Raw genomic sequence first — 26,148 nt, 5'->3', positions numbered from 1 at the left:
TGAAGTATGATTTCTCTCTTATTTTTCAGTATCATTGAAAAATAAGCAAATAAAAAGATAAGAAAAGCATAGGAAATGGAGCTTTCAGTGAAAATAGGAGGCAACTGATCAAAAGCCTCCAGAAATTCAAATTATCACACAGGAATGCTTCTAGAAAGAATTGAGAGGAGGTAACCAGCACTGATGATTTCAGAATGAGCTAGAAAACACTTTTCAAAGAAGATGAGCACATCCCAGTTTGCAGAAACAAATTCTTCAAACTGATTGGGAGTGTTTAACTAAAGTGGTATATTGGGAATTTTCTGTACCTGTTGTACTTCTGAGAAGCTGAAGGTGTTGGGTGTCCTTAGGAATTTAGGGAAGCTGTCATAGAGTAGAGACAAAGTAGTTTTTCATTTGAAAAATCCCACAAATGATGTTTACCTAGGAAGACTGAGCATGAGACACTCATAGATTCAAATCCTACTCCTTAAATGTTGTCCTGCTTAAAGTACAGGCACATTTCACTCTTCTCCACCTGCAAGTAAATGATCAGTAAAACTTTTTCATGTTTATGGTGGAGATATCAGAGAAGCAAAAAGCACACAATTTTTATAAAAATAAACTAGAGAAAAAGGACAGGGAAAAAAAATGGTTGCTAGGTAGTGGGTGAATATTTTTATTAAATACTTTTCCATTCTTTAAAATATTTTATAGATATTTCATCTTTGTGAAAGGCAGAGTGATAGTGAGAGAAGAGAGAGAAAGAGGTCCTCTATTAGCTCACTTCCCAGATGCCTGCAACACTTAGGTCTAACAAGTCTGAAGCCAAAACTCTAGAATCCCTCTAGTCTTCCCTGGTTTCTCACAGGTTCCCAGGCACATGAACCATTATCTGCTTCCTTCCAGTTTACATAGGCAGAGAGCTGTACTGAAAGCAGAGTAGCCAGGGCTCAAACTGACACTGTTTTGAGATGCAGGCATCCCACACATCATAGCACAAATGTCATTCTACCATCCTTGACAAATTCCCATAGTAAAAAGGATCATGTTTGAACATTGGGAAACCTCATGGTATATTAATGTATTAAGGAGAAACACCATATAATGGTCACAGATAAGTACCTCATACTGATTTTGTGAACATCTTATGCCACTTGGATAACAAGTAACTTCATTGCCTTTACATGAGTATGCCAGGAGAAACAGTTACATGTGATTCAGTGACATGATTGCTTTTTTCTCATTTCAGTGGGCATGAAAAGGGATGACCTGATTAGGATCAACCAGGAAAGTCAGGACAACAATCTGAATCAGGATTTTATGAAAAATAAGAAGACATCAGCTCTCAAGAGAGTTGAATTAAGAAAAACACTTAGTTTAAATTCAAGCCATATTCCAACACTGATTATTCAAAAGGGAAGCTATTCAGGATTGAAGCCTGAGGAATGCAATAAATGTCACACTGTGTATCCCCCCAGTGGGCCTGATCAACTACAGGCTGGAGAGAAATTTGATAACACTAAGATACCTGGAAAACCTCTCCAGTTCTGTGAGCCTCTTGGTCAGCATGACAAGATTCACATCATGAAGCAGCCATTTGGACCCACTGGACAAGCAAAAGTCTTCACAAGAAAGATGTTCTGTAAATCTGAGAGGGTTCATATGGCAGAAAACTGTAATAAATCAACTGTCACTTTTGGAAAAGCAACTCAAATAGAAAAGGCTATCTATGGAAATTCTAGCCTCAATATGCATCAACAAACTCACACAAGAAAGAAATTTTATAAGTACATCATGTATGTTGAACCTGTCATTCACCAGTCACATCTTACAATAAACCAGAGACTAAATACAAGGGAAAAACTTTACACATGTAAACCTTGTGGAAAATCACTCAGTTTTAATTCACCTTCTGAATGTAATGACTGTGAAAAAGCCTTTGGACAAAAGTCAGTCCTCAGGAAACGCCAACAAATTCACACAGGGGAGAAACCTCATGAATGTAGTGATTGTGGAAAAGCCTTTGGACGAAAGTCAAGCCTCATAAACCATCAGCGAATTCACACAGGAGAGAAACTTTATAAATGCCTTCATTGTGGAAAAGGCTTTCTATGGAAGTCAGACCTCATCAAACACCAGAGAATGCACACAGGGGAGAAACCTCATGAATGTAATGACTGTGGAAAAGCCTTTGGACGAAAGTCACACCTCATTGTGCACCAACAGATTCACACAGGGGAGAAACCTCATAAATGTAATGACTGTGGAAAAGCCTTTGGACGAAAGTCATGCCTCAAAATACACCAGCGAATTCACACAGGGGAGAAACCTCATGAATGTAATGACTGTGGAAAAGCCTTTGGACGAAAGGCAGACCTCATCATACACCAGCGAATTCACACAGGGGAGAAACCTTATAAATGTAATGACTGTGGAAAAGCCTTTGGACAAAAGTCAGTCCTCATCCTACACCAGCGAATTCACACAGGGGAGAAACCTTATAAATGTAATGACTGTGGAAAAGCCTTTGGACAAAAGTCAGACCTCATCGTGCACCAGCAAAATCACACAGGGGAGAAACCTCATAAATGTAATGACTGTGGAAAAGCCTTTGGACGAAAGTTATGCCTCAAAATACACCAGCGAATTCACACAGGGCAGAAACCTCATGAATGTAATGACTGTGGAAAAGCCTTTGGACAAAAGTCACACCTCATTGTGCACCAACGGATTCACACAGGGGAGAAACCTCATAAATGTAATGACTGTGGAAAAGCCTTTGGACAAAAGTCAGACCTCAAAATACACCAGCGAATTCACACAGGGGAGAAACCTCATGAATGTAATGACTGTGGAAAAGCCTTTGGACAAAAGTCAAGCCTCATAGTGCACCAGAGAATTCACACAGGGGAGAAACCTCATAAATGTAATGACTGTGGAAAAGCCTTTGGACGAAAGTCAGATCTCAGGAAACATCAGCAAATTCACACAGGGCAGAAACCTCATAAATGTAATGACTGTGGAAAAGCCTTTGGACGAAAGTCAGACCTCAGGAAACATCAGCAAATTCACACAGGGCAGAAACCTCATAAATGTAATGACTGTGGAAAAGCCTTTGGACGAAAGTCAAACCTCATCGTACACCAGCGAATTCACACAGGGGAGAAACCTCATGAATGTAATAACTGGAAAAGCCTTTGGACGAAAGTCACAGCTCATCGTACACCAGAGAATTCACACAGGGGAGAAACCTCATAAATGTAATGATTGTGGAAAAGCCTTTGGCCATAAGTTAGGCCTCATGATACATCAGCGAAATCACATAGGGCAGAAACCTCATGAATGTAATGACTGCGGAAAAGCCTTTGTATGGAAATCACACCTCATATCACACTGGAGAATTCACACAGGGGAGAAACCCCATGAATGTAATGACCAAGGGAAAGCCTCTGGATAAAAGTCAATCCTTTGGAAACATCAGAGAATTCCCACAGGGAAGAAGCCTCATGAATGCAATGATTTTGGAAAAGCCTTTGGACAAAAGACAAACCTCATATCACAGCAGAGAATTCACACAGGGTAGAAAACTCATGATCGTAATAACTGTGAAAAGCATTTAGCCATAAGTCAACCTTCATCATGCATCAGAGAATTCACACAGGGCAGAAACCTTATGAATGTAATGACTGGAAAAGCCTTTGGACAAAAGTCAAACCTCATAATGCACCAGAGAATACACACAGTGTTGAAACTTCATGAGTGTAATGACTGCAGAAAAACTTGATTTTAAGTTCCAACTCCAAATGCATCAGAGGATTCACACAGGGAAATAACCTTATAAATGTAATGACTGTGGAAAAGCCTTTTTCTATAAGTTATACCTCATATCAAAACAATTCACACAGGGCAGAAACCTTATGAATCTAATGAGTGTGGAAAAGCCTTTATAAATCATATGTTATATGGGAATCATATGTTATACAGGAAAGTATACAGTCAAACCAAACACAAGACCAGGAGATTAGAAATCTAAAAAAGACTGTTGGGAATCTACAGGATACTATATAAAAAAAAAAAAATAAGACCAACATTCTGGTTCTAGGAGTTCCTGCAGGCATGGTGAGAGAGAAAGGATTAGAAGGCATTTTTAGTGAAATACTAGCAGAAAACTTCCTGGGTTTGGAAAAAGAAAGAGACATCCAAGTACAGGAAGCACACAGAACTTTGAATAGACATGGTCAGAAAACATCCTTGCCATGACACATTGTAATCAAACTGCCACAGTGAAACAAAAAGACAAGATTCTAAAACGCTTAAGAGAGAAACATCAGATTACTCTCAGAGGATCTCCAATTAGACTCACAGCAGACTTCTCATCAGAAACCCTGCAGACTAAGAGAAAATGGCAAAATCTAGTCCAAGTCTGAAGAGAATAAAGCTGTCATCCCAGATTATTATACGCTGCAAAGCTCTCATTTGTGAATGAAGGTGAAATAAAGACCTTTCATAACAAACAGAAATTGAAAGAATTTGCCACCACTTGTCCAGACCAGCAAGATTTCTTCTTTTTTATTTTTTTTCCACTGTGGCAGATTTTATCTTTGTACTATGACTGTAGATAAGTGGACTTTCTGCTTTCTCTGAATCTCTGGAGGCTAGTAGTGGATGTGGCCAGAGAGCTCTGTTCAGTCTCCAGGGTTAAGGGTGTGCCTCAGGTGACACACCCAATTTTGGCATGTCTTATTTCTCCTTTTTTTGATCAGAAGGGAAGCATCTTCTGCTCAGTTGGGCTCTTCTCCTCAATGGAGACCAGTGCCCGAGTACTAGCCCCAGTGGGTATAATATTTGTCTGCTCTGTCCAAAGAACCACACAAAGGATCTGTGTAGTCCTCAGTATAAGTTCAGATTCTCCAGAAATGTCTCTCATCCCCTTGGGCTAGATGGTGAAAGTGACATCTTAAGTTTTAACACATATATATATATATATATATATATATATATATATATATATATGATTAAGGTTAAAAGTGACTGTATTTGATTGCATTAAGTTTTAAGTTGGTCATATAGAAGGCACCAATTGTTAAAGTGATCATATCGATAGAATTAACAGAATTAAAGAGAAGTAAATGCTTCAACATGGGAGGCAGTCCATACAGCAGACTCATAGAATGGCAATTGCTCTAAGTAACACTCAATGACCTCAGAGTCCTCCCTAAAGGCATTCTGGTCTGGCTAAAAAGCCCACAAGAGCATTTCAGGCATGGAAAGTTAGGACACTTATGCAAAAAGGTGTGCCTACATGGAGAGTCTCCCTGGGTGAGAGTCCTGTGGAAAGAAGTGGTCATCAAAGAAGGATGTACTCTCTTCAAAGGGAGAACTTTCACTTTGCTTACAGCCTTCTCTAAATATTGATGGAGCTTGTGGATTCAGAAGGCTTCCATAGCCTAGACAGCTCATGTCAAGAGCCTTGGGTGATCACTGACAGCACACAAAAAAGTGTGAATTCTTTTTTTTATTTTTTTATTTTTTTTTACTTTTATTTGATGAATATAAATTTCCAAAGTACGATTTATGGATTACAATGGCTTCCCCCACATACCGTCCCTCCCACCCACTACCCTCCCCTTTCCGACTCCCTCTCCCCTTCCATTCACATCAAGATTCATTTTCGATTATCTTAATATACAGAAGATCAGCTTAGTATACATTAAGTAAGGATTTCAACAGTTTGATCTCACACAGAAACATAAAGTGAGAAATAATAGATGATTTTTTTTAAATGATGATGAAATCAGATCAGACCTATTATGTTTAATCCCAGTGAGAGTCAAATTGGGAGTTGATAATTTCTTTCTTTCTTTTTTTTTTTTTTTTACAGAGGATCAGTTTAGTATGCATTAAGTAAAGATTTCAACACTTTGCACCCCCATAGAAACACAAAGTGAAATATATTGTTTGAGTACTCGTTATAGCATTAAATCTCAATACACAGCACATCAAGGACAGAGATCCTACATGAGGAGTAAGTGCACAGTGACTCCTGTTGTTGACTTTACCAATTGACACTCCTGTCTATGGCATCAGTAATCTCCCTATGCTCCAGTCATGAGTTTCCAAGGCTATGGAAGCCCCTTGAGTTCTCCGACTCTTATCTTGTTTAGACAAGGTCATAGTCAAAGTGGAGGTTCTCTCCTCCCTTCAGAGAAAGGTACCTCCTTCTTTGAAGACCTGTTCTTTCCACTGGGATCTCACTCGCAGAGATCTTTTGCCAGAGTGTCTTGGCTTTCCATGCCTGAAATACTCTCATGGGCTTTTCAGCCAGATTGGAATGCCTTTAGGGCTGATTCTGAGGCCAGAGTGCTATTTAGGACATCTGCCATTCTATGAGTCTGCTGAGTATCTCACTTCCCATGTTGGATCACTCTCCCCTTTATTTATTCCATCGGTTAGTGTTAGCAGGTACTAGACTTGTTTATGTGCTCCCTTTGACTCTTAGTCCTTTCATTATGATCAATTGTGAACTGAAATTGATCACTTGGACTAGTGAGATGGCATTGGTACATGCCACCTTGATGGGATTGAATTGGAATCCCCTGGTATGTTTTTAACTCTACCATTTGGGGCAAGTCAGCTTGAGCCTGTCCCAAATTATACATCTCTTCCCTCTCTTATTCCCACTCTTATATTTAACAGTGATCACATTTCAGTTAAATTTCAACACTTAAGACTGTGTATTAATTACAGAGGTAGTTAGCAGGCAAATGATATACCCACAGGAGCCAGAGATTGGAAGCTCTTTCCCAAGGACCACACAGGGAATCTGTTCTGCCCTCAGAGTGGGCTCAAAGTCTCCTTCAGTCTCTCATTGGGTTGCCAAAATTACGGAATTGTAGCATCTCTGGAGAGTACTCACATGAATTCTTTGAGTTCTCTCCCCCACCATCTCTTTTTTCACAGTCTCAGTTCAGTAGTACCACAAATTTACTAGGTCCTAATCTCCTGTTAATTCCCCCCGCCCAGAGTCAGGTTTTTCTGCTAGGCTCAGGGCCGGTGCAGATCTGAGGTCACTCTGCTTATGACGTATGTCCAAGATGGCGCCTGCTCTTTGTCTTGCTCACCTTTGAGAGGTGAGCGGAGAGAGAGAAACCCGTGTCCGTACCAGTCACTTCTTTTCTCTCTCTCTCTCTTCTAGTTAGCCTGGTGAACTTTTCCCCCTGGGGGGTCATTCCCTCTAGTCTCCTTTTTCCGCTTGCCTGCTGGTGTCTCAGGCTATTGAGGTTCGGCTCACCTCACGTTCCAGCACTGGTGTGTTGAGTCTGCTGCTGGTGTCCCGAACTGTGGGCTCCCATGCTCTCCACACAGGTCCACTGTGAATCATGCATTCCGGAAAAGTTTCTTCTGCTGTTTCTTCCCCTACTCTTCCTTGAACCTGCAGTATCTCCACTTTTATTAAACTGTCTCTCCCCAGACTATCAGTGTGCTCCCTTCCTATTCTGCCATCTTGCCACCTCCCACCATATTCACATTTTAAAGTTTCAATTTTGCTAACATACGTATATTTTGTCACAGTAAATTTATAAAATGTTTCAAGATTTATACTGCCTCCACATGCAAACAAAGGTATATAGAATAAACACAGCCTTCTCTACCAGATCACTTAAAGCACTGTAAAAACATATTGTAATTGATTAATTTTTAAAAGAAAACTTCTTAGAATTCCACATTCCTCAATTATCACCAACTTTTCTATTGCTTTTCTTAGTAAAAATGTTTTAAGTTCTCTGAACTTATCCATATCACTCAAAATTGTATAGCAACCATCTATTGAAATGGTTCCTTAACAAATTCAATTATCAGCCACCTGTAAATCATTCAAGGTCATTGATATAGTGAAATATTTTCTTGCTATGACCCAGGGAAGATACAATCCTGTTTTTATTTCCAGAAAAAGTTATCACTGCTAACATTTTTGCAAAAGAAAATGAAGGATTTAGTTTACTTTTTTTTATCCTGATCACATAAACAATTTTCATCATTCATTTGTAGCAGACCCCTGCATTAAAATCAATTAACTGAGTATTTCATTTAAAAACAATGGAGAAAAGCAATTAGCCTACTAATATAGACTGCATCTGTTGGTGAACTAAAGGTAGATATTTTGCGCCTCTGGACACATTTTTGAGGTACGCTTGATAGGATTTGTTTACAGACAAGAGAGGAGTTGTGAAAGAGATTAATCAAGAATTGCACTGTGGGCCAGTGCTGTGGCTCACTAGGCTAATCCTCCACCTGCAGCACTGGCACCCCAGATTCTAGTCCCAGTTGGGGCACTGGATTCTGTCCTGGTTGCTCCTCTTCCAGTCCAGCTCTCTGCTATGGCCAGGGAGTGCAGTGGAGGATGGCCCAAGTGCTTGGGCCCTGCATCTGCATGGGAGACCAGGAGGAAGCACCTGGCTCCTGGCTTCAGATCAGTGCAGCGCACCAGCCATAGGCCATTTGGGGGGGTGAACTAATGGAAGGAAGACCTTTATCTTTGTCTCTCTCTCTCTCACTGTCAATAACTGTCTCTCTCACTGTCTACTCTGCCTGGCAAAAAAATAAATAAGTAAATAATTGCACTGTGGATCTCAGCACAGCAACTGCAGAAGCTGCCATTAACTCAAGTAGGGAAGACTACCTAAAGGACAGGTATGAGAAAGAATAACATTAGTAATATTTTGGACCTTTTGGGATTTAAATACACAATGGATAATCAAAGAGAAATCTCAAGTAGGCAGTGTGATATACCAATCTGAAATTAAGGAGGGGTTCCTGGGCTGGAGATACAAATTTGGAAACCATTAGTGCAAACAAGGATGTAAAAGTCATTAGAAAGAATATCAAAGATTGAGCTCTACAGCACTTCTGTTTAAAAAGGAGATGAGAAAAAATCAAAAGAAACAGGCTATTATGGATACACTAGAAAAGCAATAGGAAAACTAGGTGAGTGATAGTTTTAATGCTTATTTCAGAATATTTATGAGTGATATGACCAGCATTTTCCATTTTTGATTTTTGAAAGATAGCATTCTAGCTGGGGTAAGGTGACACCACACTGTAATTTGTATTTGCATTTCCCTGATGGCAGTCATCCTGGAGTTTTTTCATCTGTCTGTTGGCCTTTTTTTTTAAGATTTATTTATTTATTTCAAAGTCAGAGTTACACACAGAGGGGGGGGGGCTTCTACCCAATGGTTCACTCCCCAAATGGCTGCAATGGCCAGAGCTGAGCCAGTCCGGAGCCAGGAGCCAGGAGCTTCTGGGTCTCCCACGTGGGTGCAGGGGCCCAAGGACTTGGGCCATCTTCTACTGCTTTCCTGGGCCATAGCAGAGAGCCAGATCAGAAGTGGAGCAGCTGGGACTTGAACCAGCACCCATATGGAATACTGGTATTGCAGGCGGTGGCTTTACCTGCTATGCCACAGTGCTGGCCCCATGTTGGCCCTTTTTATTTCATCCTTTGAAAAATGCTTGTTCCTGCCCTTGCACATTTTTAACTGGATTATTTTGTTGTTATTGAGTTTCTGGAACTCCTTATATATTCTTGATATTAATCCTTTATTGGATGCATAGTTTTCAAATATTTTCTCTCATTGTTTTCATTACCTCTTCACTTTGTTAATTATTTTCTTTTTTTGTGAAACAATTTCTTAGATTGATGTAACCACATTAGTCTATTGGTATTTTTTTTATTACTCTTGCTTCTGCTATCTTATTCAAAAATTCATTGCTTAGGCCAATAGCCTTTCCCCTATGTTGTTCATCAGTAATGTGATGGTTTCAGGTATTAGGTTTAGATCCTTGATCCATTGTGAGTTGATTCTTGTATAGGGAGTAAGATATAGGCTTGATTTTGAACTACAGCAGTGGAAATCCAACTTTCCAAACATCATTTATAGAAGAGACAGAATTCATTTCTAAAATATTTATTTATTTATTTATTTACAAGACAGAGATACTGGTAGGGGGGGAGAGGAAGAGAGACAGAGAAAGAGTTTTACAGTCTGCTGGTTCTCTCCCCAAATTGCTGCAATGATCAGGGCTGGGCCAGGTCAAATTCAAGAGCACAGAACTCCTTCTGGGTCTCTCACATGGGTGCAGGGACCCAAGGTGCATTAGAACAAAGGTGGATTGGAAATGGAGCAGCTGAGGCTTGAACCAGCACCCATATGGGATGCAGAAACTACAGGTGGAAGCTTGACATTCTATGCCCCAGAGCCAGCCCAGAAGCAACTGAAGTTTACCAAACTTTGAAGGAAGAACTGATCCCCATTCTTAAATTATTCAAAACAATTGTAAGGGATTAGCCTAGTGAGCCACGGCCCTGGCTGTTAAATTTTCATAATATGAAAATCATTGGTGTTCATTATTTTCTTTGCTTGAGTTCAGATCCAAAACTTGAAGAAAGAAACTATTATGGCAAATTAGGCACAGTTTTTATGCTTGAGAGATTTCAGTATGTTGTGTATATTCAAACTGCTACAGCTTCATGCCTCCTGCTTCTGAAGCAGTGTATGCTGAGCACTTGAGAGAGACTGGTATGCATTTGCTTGTGTATTTTAATATAAATATGTAACTTCCTTTACACTCTATGTTGCTAACTCATAGTTCACATGTGTTGTTATCCTATTAATAATGGGCCTTGTAAGCTTTGAACCATTTGCAAATAATAAATATGTACTGCTGCATATTAGTAATATTTACTTTTCTTATATTTACTTCTCTTTTATAAAGACCATTTTACATTCTTATGTAATATTTGATGCATACAAAAGAATATAATCAATATGCTGAGATACAAAACACAACAAACTAGCACTCCAAATCATTTAAGATTGGCACTGTATTTGTTTTTAGCAAGTGCTTGTTCTTTTATTATATATGTATATAATAAAATAAATATTACATATTAATATAATGAATATTTAATAACATAAAATCGTATAAATATGATAAAATATATTACATATATATATATATATAACCTTGTACATTTGGGAAAAAAATTCCTTAATGACATCTGATTTCCTGTTTATTCTACTTTGCTGAGCTGGCATGGCAAGGGATCTCAGCTATTATTCATTCCTCCCATTACTGGCACTTGTGAAGAGCATTGTGGTTATAAAATGAAAGCAGCATTCCCAATTCCTACCTGAAAACATAAAATGTTGCAAAAAAGGAATCGTTCCTGTAATGGAAACTAATCTGGGAGACATCTGTTGAAAAGGAATGAAAAGCACAAGTGAGCTCCACCTCTTACTGAATTGGGCAGGTTTTGCTACTGAGTTCCTCAGTTTCCATGAACTTACAGTATCAGCAGCAAACAAATGATAACATCAGTCACAACACACATTTTATATTATATGAATTTATGGTGGAAAGAAATTCCTACAAATATTTTTGTCAAAATATTGTGCTTGCTACCAAAATTAAGCATCTAAAAATGAAACCATCTAAACCTTGAATTATGTATTTAAAATAAATACTCAGGTGAATTTTTACAAACAGCATTTCAGTTACTCTGGGTAAATACAGTAAATCTCTATAATTCCATAGCATCTGGTTTCAGAGTCAACACAAAGTCAGAAAATTAAGCTGCCATGTACACAATAGCGAATCCATTCAAGGAACCAGCACTGCTTGCTATGAGGCAAGTGGTGGGAGCAGGCCAGGAGTGGGGGCAGGGAGGCATCAGCACCCTGTCCTGCAGCATAGACTTTGGCACCTGGGGAAATCTGGCAGAGCCTGGCAAGATGAGGCACCCCCAGCCTCCAGGACCTGCTGGGAAGCTGAGATACCTTGGCCAGCCCCAGAGTCCTCGGGTCTAATCTCAGAGCTGGACCCCATTGCTGATCTTGGTGCCTTCAGTTCCAGCATCTAAGGCAGCCCACAAGGTGACCAATGGTCCAGGTGACTTCCTGTGTCCCCATGCCAACCCACTTCCCAAAGCCAATGCACCACAAGAAGATACAAAGATAAAGTTGTTTTAAAATGGGCAGTTTTGAGAACACGTGCAAAGTCACAGCATCATTAAATCACAAACCGATTTAGGTTTGCTCACTGTTTCTCAGTCCTCCCCTTCCTCCCTGCTCCCATGACTGCATATTTTGCTGCTACTCTGATGGGGAAAAATGCAAAATGCGTTTTCTCTTTTGTGGTTTGAAGAGTTGTCTAGAGCTGGACTTGGGATCAAATCCAAGGTTTTCTTTTTCTGTGGAGTGTTGTAGCCATTACATCTACATGCTTGACTGTGAGCATCACTTTTCCAGGCCTCCCTGAGAGGGTGCAGTTTATTTTCACAAGTACTACTCAGATATTATCTTTCATCATAGAGCACAGCCACTGTTGGCATTCAGCTCATTTTTTTATTTGTAGACAATAAAATTCATTTGATCTGCCTTCTATATTGGATTTTTCCACTTAATAGGTTTCAAATGATACATTTTCAGCATTTTGTCTGCTTTCCTCCTGTTACAAAGTTTACACTAGGACTGGAGGACCAATCCGTGGCAGTTACTCATAAAGCCTCTATTAGACTTCAATAACTGAGTGAGGCTTTCTGAAATTTTTTTGCCAAGTTGCAGTTTTTTCTCATCCTAAGCCACAAGCCTTCCCATATGTATCACCACAGTGACACCTAGAAGTTTAACAACAATTTGCTTGAAAATGTGGTGTTTTCAGAATTGGTGACTAATGATGGCACCATTCAAACACAAATGGGCTTGGGCTCACTTTCTGTTTCTCTGACCATTTCAGTTACTCAAGTGTATATAAACCCTGACAGCTCATGTGAATGCAAATTCTGCCATTTAGGGTTAGAAGTTAAGTGTAGGGCTAGGTATAGGATGAGTGAGTGTTAGGGTTAGTATTAGGACTAGGATGAGAGCTAGGATTGGTGTTAAGGTTTAGATTGAGTGCTATTATTAAGGCTATTGTTAGGGTTGGGGTTAGGGTAAGATTTAGAGCTAGGTTTATGTTTAGTGTTGGTGGTGTTAGTATTAGGCTTATGGCAAGAGTTGGGGCTAGTTGTAGGATTAGGGTTCTGTTAAGTTTAGGCTTAGGTCTAGGGTTAGATTAAAAGCCATGGTTAGGGTTATGGTTAGGGCTAGGCTTAGGGTTAGGGCTACACAAAGAGTTATGTTTAGCTTTTGGGTGAGAATAAGGATTAGGTCCAGGACTAGGGTTATATTTAGGATTCGATTTGTGATTAGAGTTATAGATAGGGTTAAGGCTATTGTTAGGCCTAGAGATAGAGCTAGGATTAGGAATAAATTTAGGAGTAGGGCTAGGGATAAAGTTAGAGCTGTGGTTTTATATACATTTTATATATATAATATAATATATAATATATTTTTTATATATGGTTATAAATATTTATTGTTATAAATATGGTTATATATCTATAATATATAGAGAGAGCTGTGGTTATATATAATATACAGTTATAGTTGAAGTTAGGGTCATCATCACTAGGATGAGGCTTAGTCTTTGTGTTAGCATGATGGTTAGTTTAAGGCTGGTGTTAGATATAGCATTGAAGTTAGCATCAGGTCTATGGTCAAGTTCACACTGAATGCTAGTTTGTTTTAGGGTTAGGCCTAAGCAGAAATATAGGATTAGCGTTGGGGTGAGATTTAAAATTAGTTTAAGATTAAGGTTAGATTTAGTTCTATGGTAAATTTTAGAGTTAGAGCCAGAGTTAGGACTATGGTTAGAGCTAGTGTGATAGTTAAAGTTAGGACTATGGATAGGTTTTAGGCCAGGGTTAGTGTTAGGGTTAAGGCAGAGTTAGGTTTAAATTTTGGTATTACTGTTAGGGTTAGAGTTGGGGCTCAGATTAGGATTAAGGCTAATGCTTGTGTTATTAAGGCTAAAGTTAGGGAAAGGATTAGTGCTAGTGTTAGAGTTTAGATTGGGGTAAAGCACCATGTTGGGATACAATTAGGATTTTGGCTAAGTATAGAGTTAAGGTAAGGTTATGGTTAAGATGAGGGCCAAATTTAGGGTTAATGCTTTGTCTAGCGATAGACCTAGTATTAGGCTTCAGAATGGGTTTAGATGTAGGATTAGGTTTAGGGTTAGGGCAAGGACTAAGGCTAGGGCTAGGGCCAGGGTAAGGATTAGGGCTTGGACTAATGTTATAATTTGGTTTATTTTTATAAAATAAAAAGCAATAAAGACATAGTAATCTGAATAGCAATCATATTAAAAACAACTTCCTCCTAATACATCTCATGCTGATTCTGAAACTGAGGTGAAACACTGGAATTTAGGTGGACCTACAGAACATGGACACAGGGACAGACCATATCATCCCAAACTGGCTACTGCCCCAAAATAGGTGTTCAATTCCAAGTTTTTAAAGGACATTTTAAAACTAACCAATGGCAGAGATATCTAGGTTAACATATCCCAACTATAACTAAACTAAAGAGAGAATTACTTGGTTACTTCCCAAGAATCTTTAGTTGATCTTTCTTAGTATTTGCTCTTCATTATGGTAGTTCAGTTATTTCCTTATGAACTATAACATTTGTTGAACCAGATAAACTAGAAAAGATAATATAAGGGCAGTTAAGAAAGGTTTGCAGAAAATGGAGCTAAAAGTTGTGTATTTTGTGAAATTTTTTTAATCTATGTAGTTTTCTCAAAATAAACATTTCCATGAACTTTTTGAAGCATCCTCATCCATCTTAAGATACTCTTCCAGAAAGATATATCAGCTCCACTGACTCATGTTGCATATCCACATGAGTGGAGATGCAATCTGTAGGTTGTATCATCTTGATGTTTCTGTATGCCTTATACCACACAAAGAAGAGCCCTGTCTGTCTCTGACAAGATAATATTAATCTAATTCTCCAAGCGGGTACCCAGAATATCACAAAGGTCAGAAAGAAAGCCTCATTCAGTGTTACTGTGTTCACAGAGGATGGCATTTATTCCTTGGGAAGTAGCATCCAGACCATCATGATGGGACATCCCACCCCTGAGGTACAGGTCTGCTTCCACACCCTGCAGGACGCTGCTCCCAGAACCAGCACACAGGGCCACAGCTTTGACTCATGACGCTAAGGTCCCTCCTACCCCAAGAGCTAATTGAATATGAGTTAGTTTGAGGTGTCTTTTGATTCGCTCAATCATGGTTGCCAAGGCAACAGATTCATCCAGGGTGCATGATCGACCCATTCCAGTATGTAGAGCAAAGGCTTCTCTGCAGTGACAGAATTTCAGATCTCTGGTAAAGTTATCTGTTTTGAGAGAGCTGAGCCACCACCTGCATCAAAGGCTTCTCAGTACAATTCAGGCGGATCCTTATTTGTCTCCTCACCAATCCTAGCAGAAAAAGAAGTGACAGGAACACCTTCAACTTCTCTCACTGCAGACACAACTTTGTCCATATCTTGGGTATGGTTAATGTTGAATTGTACTCAGTGGTTCCCTCTATAGGAAAGCCATGAGCTTTGGAAGGATATATATGCCTGGATGTGCAGGCTCCAAGTCCTTTGGAAAACCACTTTTTCAATCCCTGGGGTGCAGCATCATAGGCTGTGTGAAGAGAGTAGATGCCAACTCTGTTCTCCAAAGCCCGGAACACCAGGCGCCCCTTTCAGGATGTCCAGGTAATACACTTTATGTGTAGGAAAATAGGTGGAAGGTAGGAAAAGATGAGATCTGCCTTCTTATGCAGAGCCTCCCCCATCACCTGCTCAGTCAAGTCATTGGTCAGGAAGAGTGTATTTATAGTTTGTGGTGGGCTTGTTCCACCAGCAATCCAACATTGTCCCAACTCTCAGCAGAAGACAGTGATGCAAAGTCCTTCAAGGAGGAAACGAGAGTCTTCAGATCCATGAAGGAACGGGAAGAATTGAAGTTCAGAGAAAGGACAAACCAGACTGTCATGGGGACCAGGCGTAAGCAAGATGACAACATACAGCAATTTTTGGGCAAAACTCAATTTGAGTCCAGGTACATCTCCATAGCCTTTAATCTGTCTTTTTACATTGGATTTTGTTTTCTAAACATCGCTTTTCAAGTTGTTGTATATTTGGATTGCAGAACAATTTGTAAGATGAATTTTTTTAACGTGCATTGCTAAAATGTTCTAAGTGAAGCTAATTGTCAACTTTATTAAGGAGGATTGCTTTCTGTCCACCTAGTGTAAAAATAAAATCAAGCAATGAAAAATGAGATTACAAATTTAAAGACAAAGAAAGATCTGAAATTAGACCTGATAGAAAATGAGGAGTCCAACAAAAATCCCATTATGTTGATTTAAGTCATGGCTGGCTTGTACTAATACCATATACAAATAAAAAGGAATGAAAGCTGCAGGTTTCATTTGAGATTCATCAAGTGTGAGGTATTATTTGAACAGCTACAAAGAAGCATTCAAGATGGAGAAGGAACTATAGTCTAAAGGTCATGGAAGATGTTCAGACTGGAAAGAGAATGTCTGATTACAGATGGCAAAATCAGTCAAGCAGAATCAGAGATTGGGATCAATGGGGGAATACCTAGATGGGTAATGTTAAGGAGAATGCAGATGGTTTCAGGAGGAAAATACAAGAAACCATCAGTGGAGTTCTGATAGAAACAGAGAGGAATTACCAGGGGAAAATCATATATAGTACTTTTAAATATGCCAAAGAAAAACATTTAAATGGGCGTTATGCATTTAGTGTAGTGGTTATGATGCCTATTTTTTTTTGACAGACAGTTAGTGTGAGAGAGACAGAGAGAAAGGTCTTCCTCCCATTGGTTCACCCCCAAATGGCCACTACTGCCATTGTGCTGCACCAATCTGAAGCCAGGAGCCAGGTGCTTCCTCCTGGTCTCCCATGCAGGTGCAGGGGCCCAAGCACTTGGGCATCCTCCACTGCCTTACTGGGCCACAGCAGAGAGCTGGACTGGAAGAAGAGCAACCGGGACAGAACCAGCACACCAACCAGGACTAGAACCCACAGTACTGGTACCGCAGGCTGAGGATTAGCCTAGTGAGCCACAGCACCGGCCTATGATGCCTATTAAGATACCCTAGTTCTACTTTAGAGTGCCTGGATGTGACTTCCAGAATCAATTAATTAGGCTTCTATCATTACCTCTGAGAGACTGGGACTACATTTCTGGCTCTTGTATTCAGTCTTGGCCCAGGTCTGGCTGCTGTGGGTGTTGAGGAATGAATTAATGCAAAAAAGTGTTCTCTCTACCTATATGTCTCATTCTTCCTAGCTCCCTTTCTCTTGAAGATAAATACTTTTTAGACATGACAAAAGATTCAATTAATGCAATGAGTAGAGAATAGCCTTTGGCTCTGACTATAATTTATGTTACTGGTAAGTGTTTCAGGGTTTCAATTAAGACTAATTTCAGTAGGTTAAAATTCAAATGTATAGTAGAATGATTTGCCTGAAAATATAACATTAAAAAGTGTCTGTGCAACCTACATTAATAGACTGAGAAAAATGCATGAACAATTATTTAAGGCCACACAATAGATTTTGTCCTCCACATACTCCTGGTCTTATCTATATATAAGTACAGGCTCCAAAAGGCTATCAAAGATCATACTGTTTTAGCAATTCCAAAATAAGCTAAATAACCTGTTTATGCTTTTTTTTAAATTTGACAGGTAGAGTTAGAGTTAGACAGTGAGAGAAAGAGAGAGAGGTCTTCCTTCTGTTGTTTCAGCCCCCAAATGGCAGCTACAGATGGCACTGTGCTGATCTGAAGCCAGGAGCCACGTGCTTCCTCCTGGTCTCCCATGCAGGTGCAGGGGCCCAAGCACTTGGGCCATCCTCCACTGCCTTCCTGGGCCACAGCAGAAAGCCGGACTGGAAGAAGAGAAACCAGGACTAGAACCCATATGGGTTCCAGTGCCCATATGGGATACTGGCACCGCAGGTGGAGGATTAACCAACTAAGACATGGTGCTGGCCCCTGTTTATATTTTAACACTAGGTAGGTAATTCTTGGCTCTGCAGCATATTGAGTGTTTATTTCCAGCCTTGAACTAAAACACTATGCACAACATCATTTTTATGACTCGTAAAGGTTCTGTTTCAGAATACATCTCATAGGTATTTAGCAAATTTCCTCTTAATTTTTAAATTAATTTTTAAATGGAAATGTAACAAATATATCTTTTTGCTATAGCATCAGAAAGACAAGAGACTATCTAAAGCCATACAACCCTGAACCTCCCACCCCCCATCTCATCTGATCTTGGAAACTAAGTTGGGTCAGGCCTGGTTAGTACATGGGTGGGAGAAAGACAAGATATTAATTTGCTCTCAGCTTACATGGCTCTATTTTCTTATAACCGTGCCAACTTTATCTTGTTCATGTGCATTCTCTAATGATGAATGTTGTGTTTGCCGTTCCATTTTAAGTAACAAATTTTCATAAAGGTCCTAAAACACAATGTAAAATGAGCTGAGAAATGATGAAGTAGCAAGTTACTGAGATATATTAATTTCTCTGGTCTTAGAAACATGTAGACATGTAGAAGTCAATAGAACTATATCTGGAAGAGAAAGTGAAAGAAGGTGGTAGTTGTGGGGAGCAACTCAGACTAGACTAAGTTACTGGAATTAAGACTTATTCTATGCATCTGCTCTCCCACAATATGGCGCTGGGAGAGGAGTAAACAGCTTCTACACAGCTGCCTCTCACCAATTTGACAAGCTGCAAGAGCTGCTCCTGATTGGAGGAGAGCAGCGTACTCGGCATGTGGGTAGCAGAGTTGGGATTTGTGGAAGAGGTCTATAAAGGAGGAGAGAGACAACATGCACCAGGAACACCTGAGAAACATCTGAGCAGCCCCCGAGAGAGCCGGCCGGTGGTGTGCCGCTCCCCTGCGGAAGTGGGGAAAGTGGCAGGGGGAGCCGCCCTTCCACGGAGGTGGAAGGACGGCAGCCCACCCGGGAAGAACCAGCAGCAAACCCGGGAAGGGCTGAGCAGACAAAAGAACAGCGCAGGGTCTAGTGTCGTTCCTCCGCGAAGAGGGGGAGCGACAGTAGTGAGAGAACTGGTCAGGATTGTACCTACATTTCACTGTGCAAAACTAGATTATGATAGAAATGTATACAGAATAACAGATATATAAGCTGGAAGAACAAAAACAATAAACCTCCCTATGCAAGAATAGTGTTTTACCCATGATTACAGGCTGGAAAGAATTCTTGAAAGGGCATACACAATTTATTAATTAGCAAAGATTAAACATAACTTAGTTTCATGAAGACATTCATTTGCTACTGATTTTGTAAAAAATGTAAGTTAGTAAATGTGGTGGAATGAGAAGGCCATGCCAAGGTGGCCACTGGCAAGCGAGTGTCAGTTACTCAGGAATGGCTTTGAAACCCACTTGGCAATGGAGCCTGCCTGGCAACAGGCTGTGATTGGTTGGGGCATAAGTTACCCCTTGACCAGATTGGCTGGTCTTGGCTATATAAGATGTTATTCCAACTGTAATAAATGAGTTTGCGGGCTGCTCGCCTCAAACCTGCTTTCACCTGACTCCTGGGGTCTATGTGGTGACTCTGCACCTCTTGCCCCCACCATGCTGCTCCTCTCAGAAATGAATCCACTGCAACATTGTTGAGAAATCAACAGCAACAAGTAAAGATAATATAATTTTAAGAATTATTACCCAAATTAATTACAGAATTGCAAAGAAAGATCATGTGTCACTAACAACTAAACAATGGAAAATAATTCAATGATATTAACTATGTTCCTCTTAATACAGGGATACCCTGGGGATGCCATGTTAGCATTTTTCAATAGAGTATCTCCAGATTTTATATAGCTAAAATTTCATAAAAAGCATGCATGTTGGAGGATTCAAAGAAGGTGGAATAGGGAAGGGCATACACTAGTGGTAACTAGTTTCAAAAAATGTTGGAAGTACATTATTGGGGAAGAGTTAGAGAAAACTGCGGTGGAAATTCTACAGGAGAGAAATGCCATGGATCAGTGTGGATGATGCAGACATGCAACATGAACACAGACACAACATGATGCCAGCAGCCAAGAGGAGGAGAAAGCACCAGCTTTGGAGAGTGAGGTGAGATCAGACTGCAGCAACCCATGCCACTGGTGATGTAGACAGAGGGAGATGTTGACATGAGTCTGGCCTGGAGCTCTGAGGGGAAAGTGTACCCACTGACCCAGTAAAAAACTAGGGGGGCATGTTTCTCTCACTACATTCACTAAGCAATGATGCCCAATAACCAGTTGAGAGAAGGTGGGCACCATTTTGGACAGAAACAGAAGATGCAGAAGCTCTTGTGCACGTGCCCAGTACCTGGCTGAGACAAGATGCCATCTACTACCAGTACCAGTGGCAGCAGCTTGAATGCATGCAACTTGCAACTGATGGGGAGAAGGAAGCATTTGGTTGGTGGCTATTGTGCATGTGTGTGATCTAGATTCTAACAGAAGGAAAACTCCATGTTTCCCACTGACTTTGAGTCTGGCTGGCAAATTGACTAGAGTCTGTGCACTCACATATTACTGAGGTCCCCCCAATCTCTCAACATGTCACAGGCTCCAATGCTCAAACTGTCAAGGCTCTTGGAATGTCTCTGCCTCTCTGTGAATGAGACAGTCTAGCAAGGTGGATCAAATCCTCTGCACCCATTGACAATGGGAGCCCTGTGTGCTGAGACTGTGGAAACCCTGTGACTGCATAAGAAGGCACAGGATATAGCTGGTTCTCTGGGCAACCAATGTGAGCTGCTCTACAGGCTCTTATCAAAAGAGAAAATTTTAAAAACCACAGGCAAGTGAAAAATGCTCAATATCACTAGTCACCAGGGAAGTACAAATCACAATCACAATGAGGTTTGACCTCACCCCTGTCAGAGTGGCTCTCAAACAGAAATCAACAATCAACACATGCTGGCCAGGATGTGGGGAAAAGGCATCTTAATCCACTATTGGTGGGAAAATAAACTAGCACAGCTGTTGTGGAAGACGTATGGAGACACCTCAGAAACTTGAAAGTAGATATAGTATATGACTCAGCAATCTCAATCCTGGGAATTAATCTAAGTGAAATGAAATAGGCACATGAGGGGCCAGCACTGTGGTGCAGTAGGTTAATGCCCTGGCCTGAAGTGCCGGCATCCCATATGAGCACCAGTTCTAGTCTTGCCTGCTCCTCTTCCAATCCAGCTCTCTGCTATGGCCTGGGATAGCAGTGGAAGATGGCCCAAGTCCTTGGGCCCCTGCACCACATGGGAGATGTGGCAGAAGCACCTGGCTCCTGGCTTCAGATCAGTGCAGCTCTGGCCATTGCGGTCATCTGGGGAGTGAACCAGCAGATGGAAGACCTCTCTCTCTATCTCTACCTCTCTCTGTAACTCTGTATTTCAAATAAATTAATTAAATATTAAAAAAAAGAAATAGGCATATGAAAGAGCTATCTGTATCCTCATGTTCATTGTAGCTCAGTTAACAATAGCTAAGATATGGATTCCACCTAGACTTTTATCAACTGATGACTGGATAAAAACATTGTATATATATATATATATATATATATATATATATAATAAATAACTACTCAGCTATAAAATATAACAAAATCCTTTGTTTTGCAACAAAATGAATCCAATTGAAAACCATTAAATTTAGTGAAATAAGCCAATCCCAAAAAGACAAACACCTTATGTTCTCCTTGATCTGTGGTAACTAATAGAGCAGCAAAAAATGGAATGTATAGGAGTGAAATTGACATTTTGAGAGTTTATGATTGTTTACAGCCCTTGTCTCTACTGCTGAACAACAGTGCTGTACTCTTTACTTAGTATAGGGTGAATCTTAAGAGTAAAAAGTCCACTGAAAGTAGATCAGTGTAGAAAGTAAGAGAAGTAGGGCTGGAGTCCACTGAAAGTAGATCAGTGTAGAAAGTAAGAGAAGTAGGGCTGGAGTCCACTGAAAGTAGATCAGTGTAGAAAGTAAGAGAAGTAGGACTGGCACTGTGGTGTAGTATGGAGAACTGTGCCCAATTTCAGTCCCAGAGGCTCCACTTCCAATCCAGCTCCCTGCTAATGTGTCTGGAAAATATCAGATCACTCAGGGGCTTGGGCCCCTGCAACCACATGGGAAACTTGGAAGAAGCTCCTGGCTCCTGGCTTTGGACCAGCCCATCTCCATCCATCGCAGCCATGTGGGGAGTAAACCAGTGGATGAAAGATCTCTCTCTGTCTCTTCCTTCCTTTGTCTTTGTAACTTTGCTTTTCAAAAAAAAATGAATGGATCTTTAAGGAAAAAATCAGACAGGGAATTAGAGAGAAAGGATGAGAGGGGATGTGTGGGTGGGAGAGAGGATAGGGTGGGAAGTATCACTATGTTCCTAAATCTGTATATATGAAATACATGAAATCTGTTTACCTTAAATTAAAAAAAATAAAAACTGACATTTAATTTCAATAGCTGTAAAATAGAATAACTACAATAAAAAGTTCTACTTGTAGGCCAAATAAATTGGAATAGTAATAAAAATGTAATATAATTTTAAAAAAGGTCTGACTTTAACATGTATCATCCCAGATGATGCATTGAAAACCTAATATCTGGGACTGGTGCCGTGGCACTGTGGGCTGAGCCTCTGCCTGTGGTGCCAGCATCCCATATGGTTACCAGTTCACATCCTGGCTGATCCTCTTCCAATCCAGCTCTCTGCCACTTGTGAAAGCAGTGGAGAATGACCCAAGTGCTTTGACCCCTACATTAATGTGAGAGACCTGGAGGAAACTCCTAGCTCCTAGGTTCAGATTGGGCAAGCTCCAGCCATTGTCACCATTTGAGGAGTGAACCATCAAATGGAAGACCCTTCTCTCTGTCTCTCCCTCTGTCTGTAGCTCTACCTCTCAAATAAACAAAATCTTAAAAAAAAAAAAAGTCCCCAAGACAATAGTTTCAACCCTCAGGAATAGATTGACAGCAATTTTGAAAGGACCTTGAGGTGATAAGTTTTATCTCTTACACTCTCTCTCACCATGTAATGACTTCTGCCATGTTAAGTTACAGGAATATGGCCCTCTCCTGATGGGGCCTCTTGATCATGGACTTCTCATATGGACTGTAAGATACACTTTTTCTTTATAAATACACATTGTACACTGGTTTTGTAACAACACAAAATAGACTAAGACTAAAAATAGATCAATACATATTTTCTCATCTTTAGGAAAGAGAGAAGGAAAATGGAGAGCCAGCGTGTGGCTTAGCAGGTTAAACTGCTGCCTGGAGTGCTGGCATCCTATTTGGGCACTGATTCTAGTCCTGGCTTGCTTTACTTCTGGTAACTCCTTATTAATATGCCTGGAAAAGCAACAAAAGATGCCCTAAGTACTTGAGAGTGTGTACTCATGTGGAGAATTGGATGAAGATCCTGACTTCTGGCTTCAGCTTGACCCAGCCCTGGACATAGCAGCCATTGGTGAGTGAAACAATGGATGGAATATTCTCTCTCTCTCTCTCTCTCTCCCTCTGTCTCTCTCTATTTTTCCCTCTCTCTCTCTCTCCTTGTCTTTTTCCCTCTCTCTGTAATACTGCCTATTAAATAAATAAATCTTTAAAGCAAAACAGAACACTAGCTTCTGGAGGATATCATGTTAATTTAAAAAAAAGAGAAGGAAAATGCACAGAACGTTAGAAAGGCATGAGACTATTAAGTTTTTATTTTAAAAATTTTTTAAAGATTATTTATTTGAAAGTCAGAGTTACAGAGAGAAAGAAGGAGCAGCAGCAGAGAGAGAGGGATCTTCTACCTGCTGGTTCACTCCCCATTTGGCTGCAACAGCTGGAGCTGCACTGATTTGAAGCCAGGAGCCAGGAGCTTCTTCCAGGTTTCCCAAGCAGGTGCAGGAGCTCAAGGACTTGGGCCATCTTCTACTGCTTTCCTAGGCCATAGAGAGAGCTGAATTGGAAGTGGAGCAGCTGGGACTTGAACCGGTGCCCATATGGATGCCAGCTCTGCCAGCAATAGTCTTACCAGTTGTGCCACAGTACCAGCCCCATTTTTTTTTAATTTAGTTCATGTCTGTTCTCTAATGAGAATAGGGAAGGATTTAAAAATTTTTTTTTATTTGAAAGGCAGATTTACAGAGAGGCAGAAAGAGAGGGAGAGGGAGAGGGAGAGGGAGAGGGAGGGAGAGAGAGAGAGAGAGCGAGAGAGAGAGATCGTCTATCCACTTGTTCACTGCCCAAATGGCTACAAACAGCCAGAGCTGAGACAATCTGAAGCCAGGATCCAGAGCTTCTCCTGGGCCTCCCATGTGATTGCAGGGTCTCAAGGACTAGGGCCATCTTCCACTGCCTTCCCAGGCCATAGCAGAAAGCTGAGTGGGAAGTGAAACAGGCAGGACTTGAACCAGCATATATAGGGGATCCCAGCACTGCAGGCAGTGGCTTTACCCACTATGCCACAGTGCCAGGTCCATGAGATTATTTAGCAACCAACATAAGAAGCATACTTCAAAAAGTTGGCAGAAAGTTGAATTAAAAATAAGAGAAGACTGAAAATAAGCTGAAGAATAATTAAGTAATCACTTTACTGGAGAAAAATTAATTTTATTGGATCTTGGAAATATATAGATGTCCTTATGATCATAACTGGAAGAGAAGATGAATGGAGAGAGTTGTGGTATGCTTTTGTACACTATTAACTATCTGTTTTAATTGAGTGGTTGCAGTAGCTCTGATTGGATCTGGCTCTGGTTGAAGATCTCAACTTGGTGGCTGTTTTAATTAGACTAGGCGCTATAGGAGGTTCCCAGCACTCTTGGTGAAACGGCGCACCTACCCAACCCCACGGCCAGTCCTGCTAGGCCCTGGCGTGTGCAGTCTTCCCTGTAAAAGAGGAACCATAGCCTTTCTCTGCGCTCCATTCCAGCCAATGTGGCCTGCCGCACCCATGCAGGCCTAGCCAGATATTTCCTGGGAGAGTGCTGCCCAGGGCTGCTTTTTTTCTCCCCATTTCCTCACTAGGAGGGGGGCAGAGGAAGTGCCTTTGGCTAGTGCTGGCCTTACCTAAGGGAACAAGAACCTTAATCCATTAACCCTTTCAAACCTGATGGGTTTTTCTCTTTACAGTTAATGGAAACTTAAACAATGGGCTCATATGCTGATGATCAACTCTTTTCTGTGCTACTGTAGCTAACTTATCTAATGAGAGTTTTCATGTGTCTTGAAGGTTTCATGTTTTTCTATTGCCAGTATGAGTATTGATTGGAAAAACTGCAATGAGAAGCTGTTTAGGTTATTTTCCTGTTTTAATGTTTGAGTGATTACCTAACTGATCAGATCTAGCCCACAGTCTTGGTTAAACATACTAATTTTTAACTAAAGAAGTTTGACTCTCTGACATTTTAAATTCTAAACCGAGTCTTTCAACTTTGGGGCTTCCAGTTGGATCCCTGGAACTCTCAAAGGATGAGACTCAAAAATTTGTTAAAGTACAACTGTTTGAGTCAATTCAAATTATACAATGTTAGAGTTGGATTGCTCTTGCCACCCCAAAAACGCTCCAAGAGACTTTCTCTCATGCAATTAACAAAGGGTAAGGTTTATTGATGATCCGACATGTCGGGGCCCCCATCCCAGTACAGGCGAGTGGCCCCAAATAGTCTTGGGTTGGGGTTTTTATACACGTTTAAACAAAGAAAATCAATCATTGCATGGATCAGACAGAGGTATAGAGTAAACAATTGATACAAGTTAAGTGATTTTACAACCAGTCGATTTATGAATACAGGGAGTACAGGATATCGAGTAAGGGCCTGATTAGACCTCAGAGAACCATATGGCCTATACAGGGAGTATCAAAAAGCCTCCTATTGCCAAAAGGGAGGGCCACACAACAAACACAACAAGGTTGCAGGAACTGCCTTGATGATACCTAGGAATGCAGCCGAGTGGCGATAAGGGACACATGGTGGGGTCAGGGTTCCAGGAGGCAAGGAGATATACGGTGACTTCTTCTAACTTACTTAGGTGAAACTAAGGTTACGCTCACATTGGGGTAATTTACTGACTAATTAACTTTATAGAGAATGGCTATGTAGAGCAAGTCTAACGAGGTCAGGAAAGTTCACCAGAGGAGGTGGG

The 26,148-nt window shown here is 40.6% G+C and overlaps 1 protein-coding gene, 1 long non-coding RNA gene and 1 pseudogene across 3 annotated transcripts in view; 2 read left to right on the top strand and 1 right to left on the bottom strand.

The window, feature by feature from the left end:
- Positions 1-10,717, top strand: part of LOC103346823 (zinc finger protein 568) — a 61,633-nt gene extending 50,916 nt beyond the window's left edge. For both annotated transcript variants that reach the window (XM_070054806.1, XM_070054805.1), the window contains exon 4: positions 1,232-10,717. In XM_070054806.1, coding sequence (XP_069910907.1) covers positions 1,232-3,240 — 2,009 coding nt within the window. In that variant the 3' untranslated portion in view covers positions 3,241-10,717. The remainder of the gene's footprint in view (positions 1-1,231) is intronic.
- Positions 1-26,148, top strand: part of LOC127489323 (uncharacterized) — a 403,737-nt gene that overhangs the window by 166,026 nt on the left and 211,563 nt on the right. The gene's annotated exons all lie outside the window — the stretch shown is intronic.
- LOC138844778 (NIF3-like protein 1) lies at positions 13,547-16,084 on the bottom strand (annotated as a pseudogene).

Source organism: Oryctolagus cuniculus, chromosome 12 (genome assembly GCF_964237555.1).
Source record: "Oryctolagus cuniculus chromosome 12, mOryCun1.1, whole genome shotgun sequence".
NCBI lineage: Eukaryota > Metazoa > Chordata > Mammalia > Lagomorpha > Leporidae > Oryctolagus > Oryctolagus cuniculus.
Note: the sequence above shows the minus strand (reverse complement) of the source record. Positions and strands in the feature narration are given on the sequence as shown.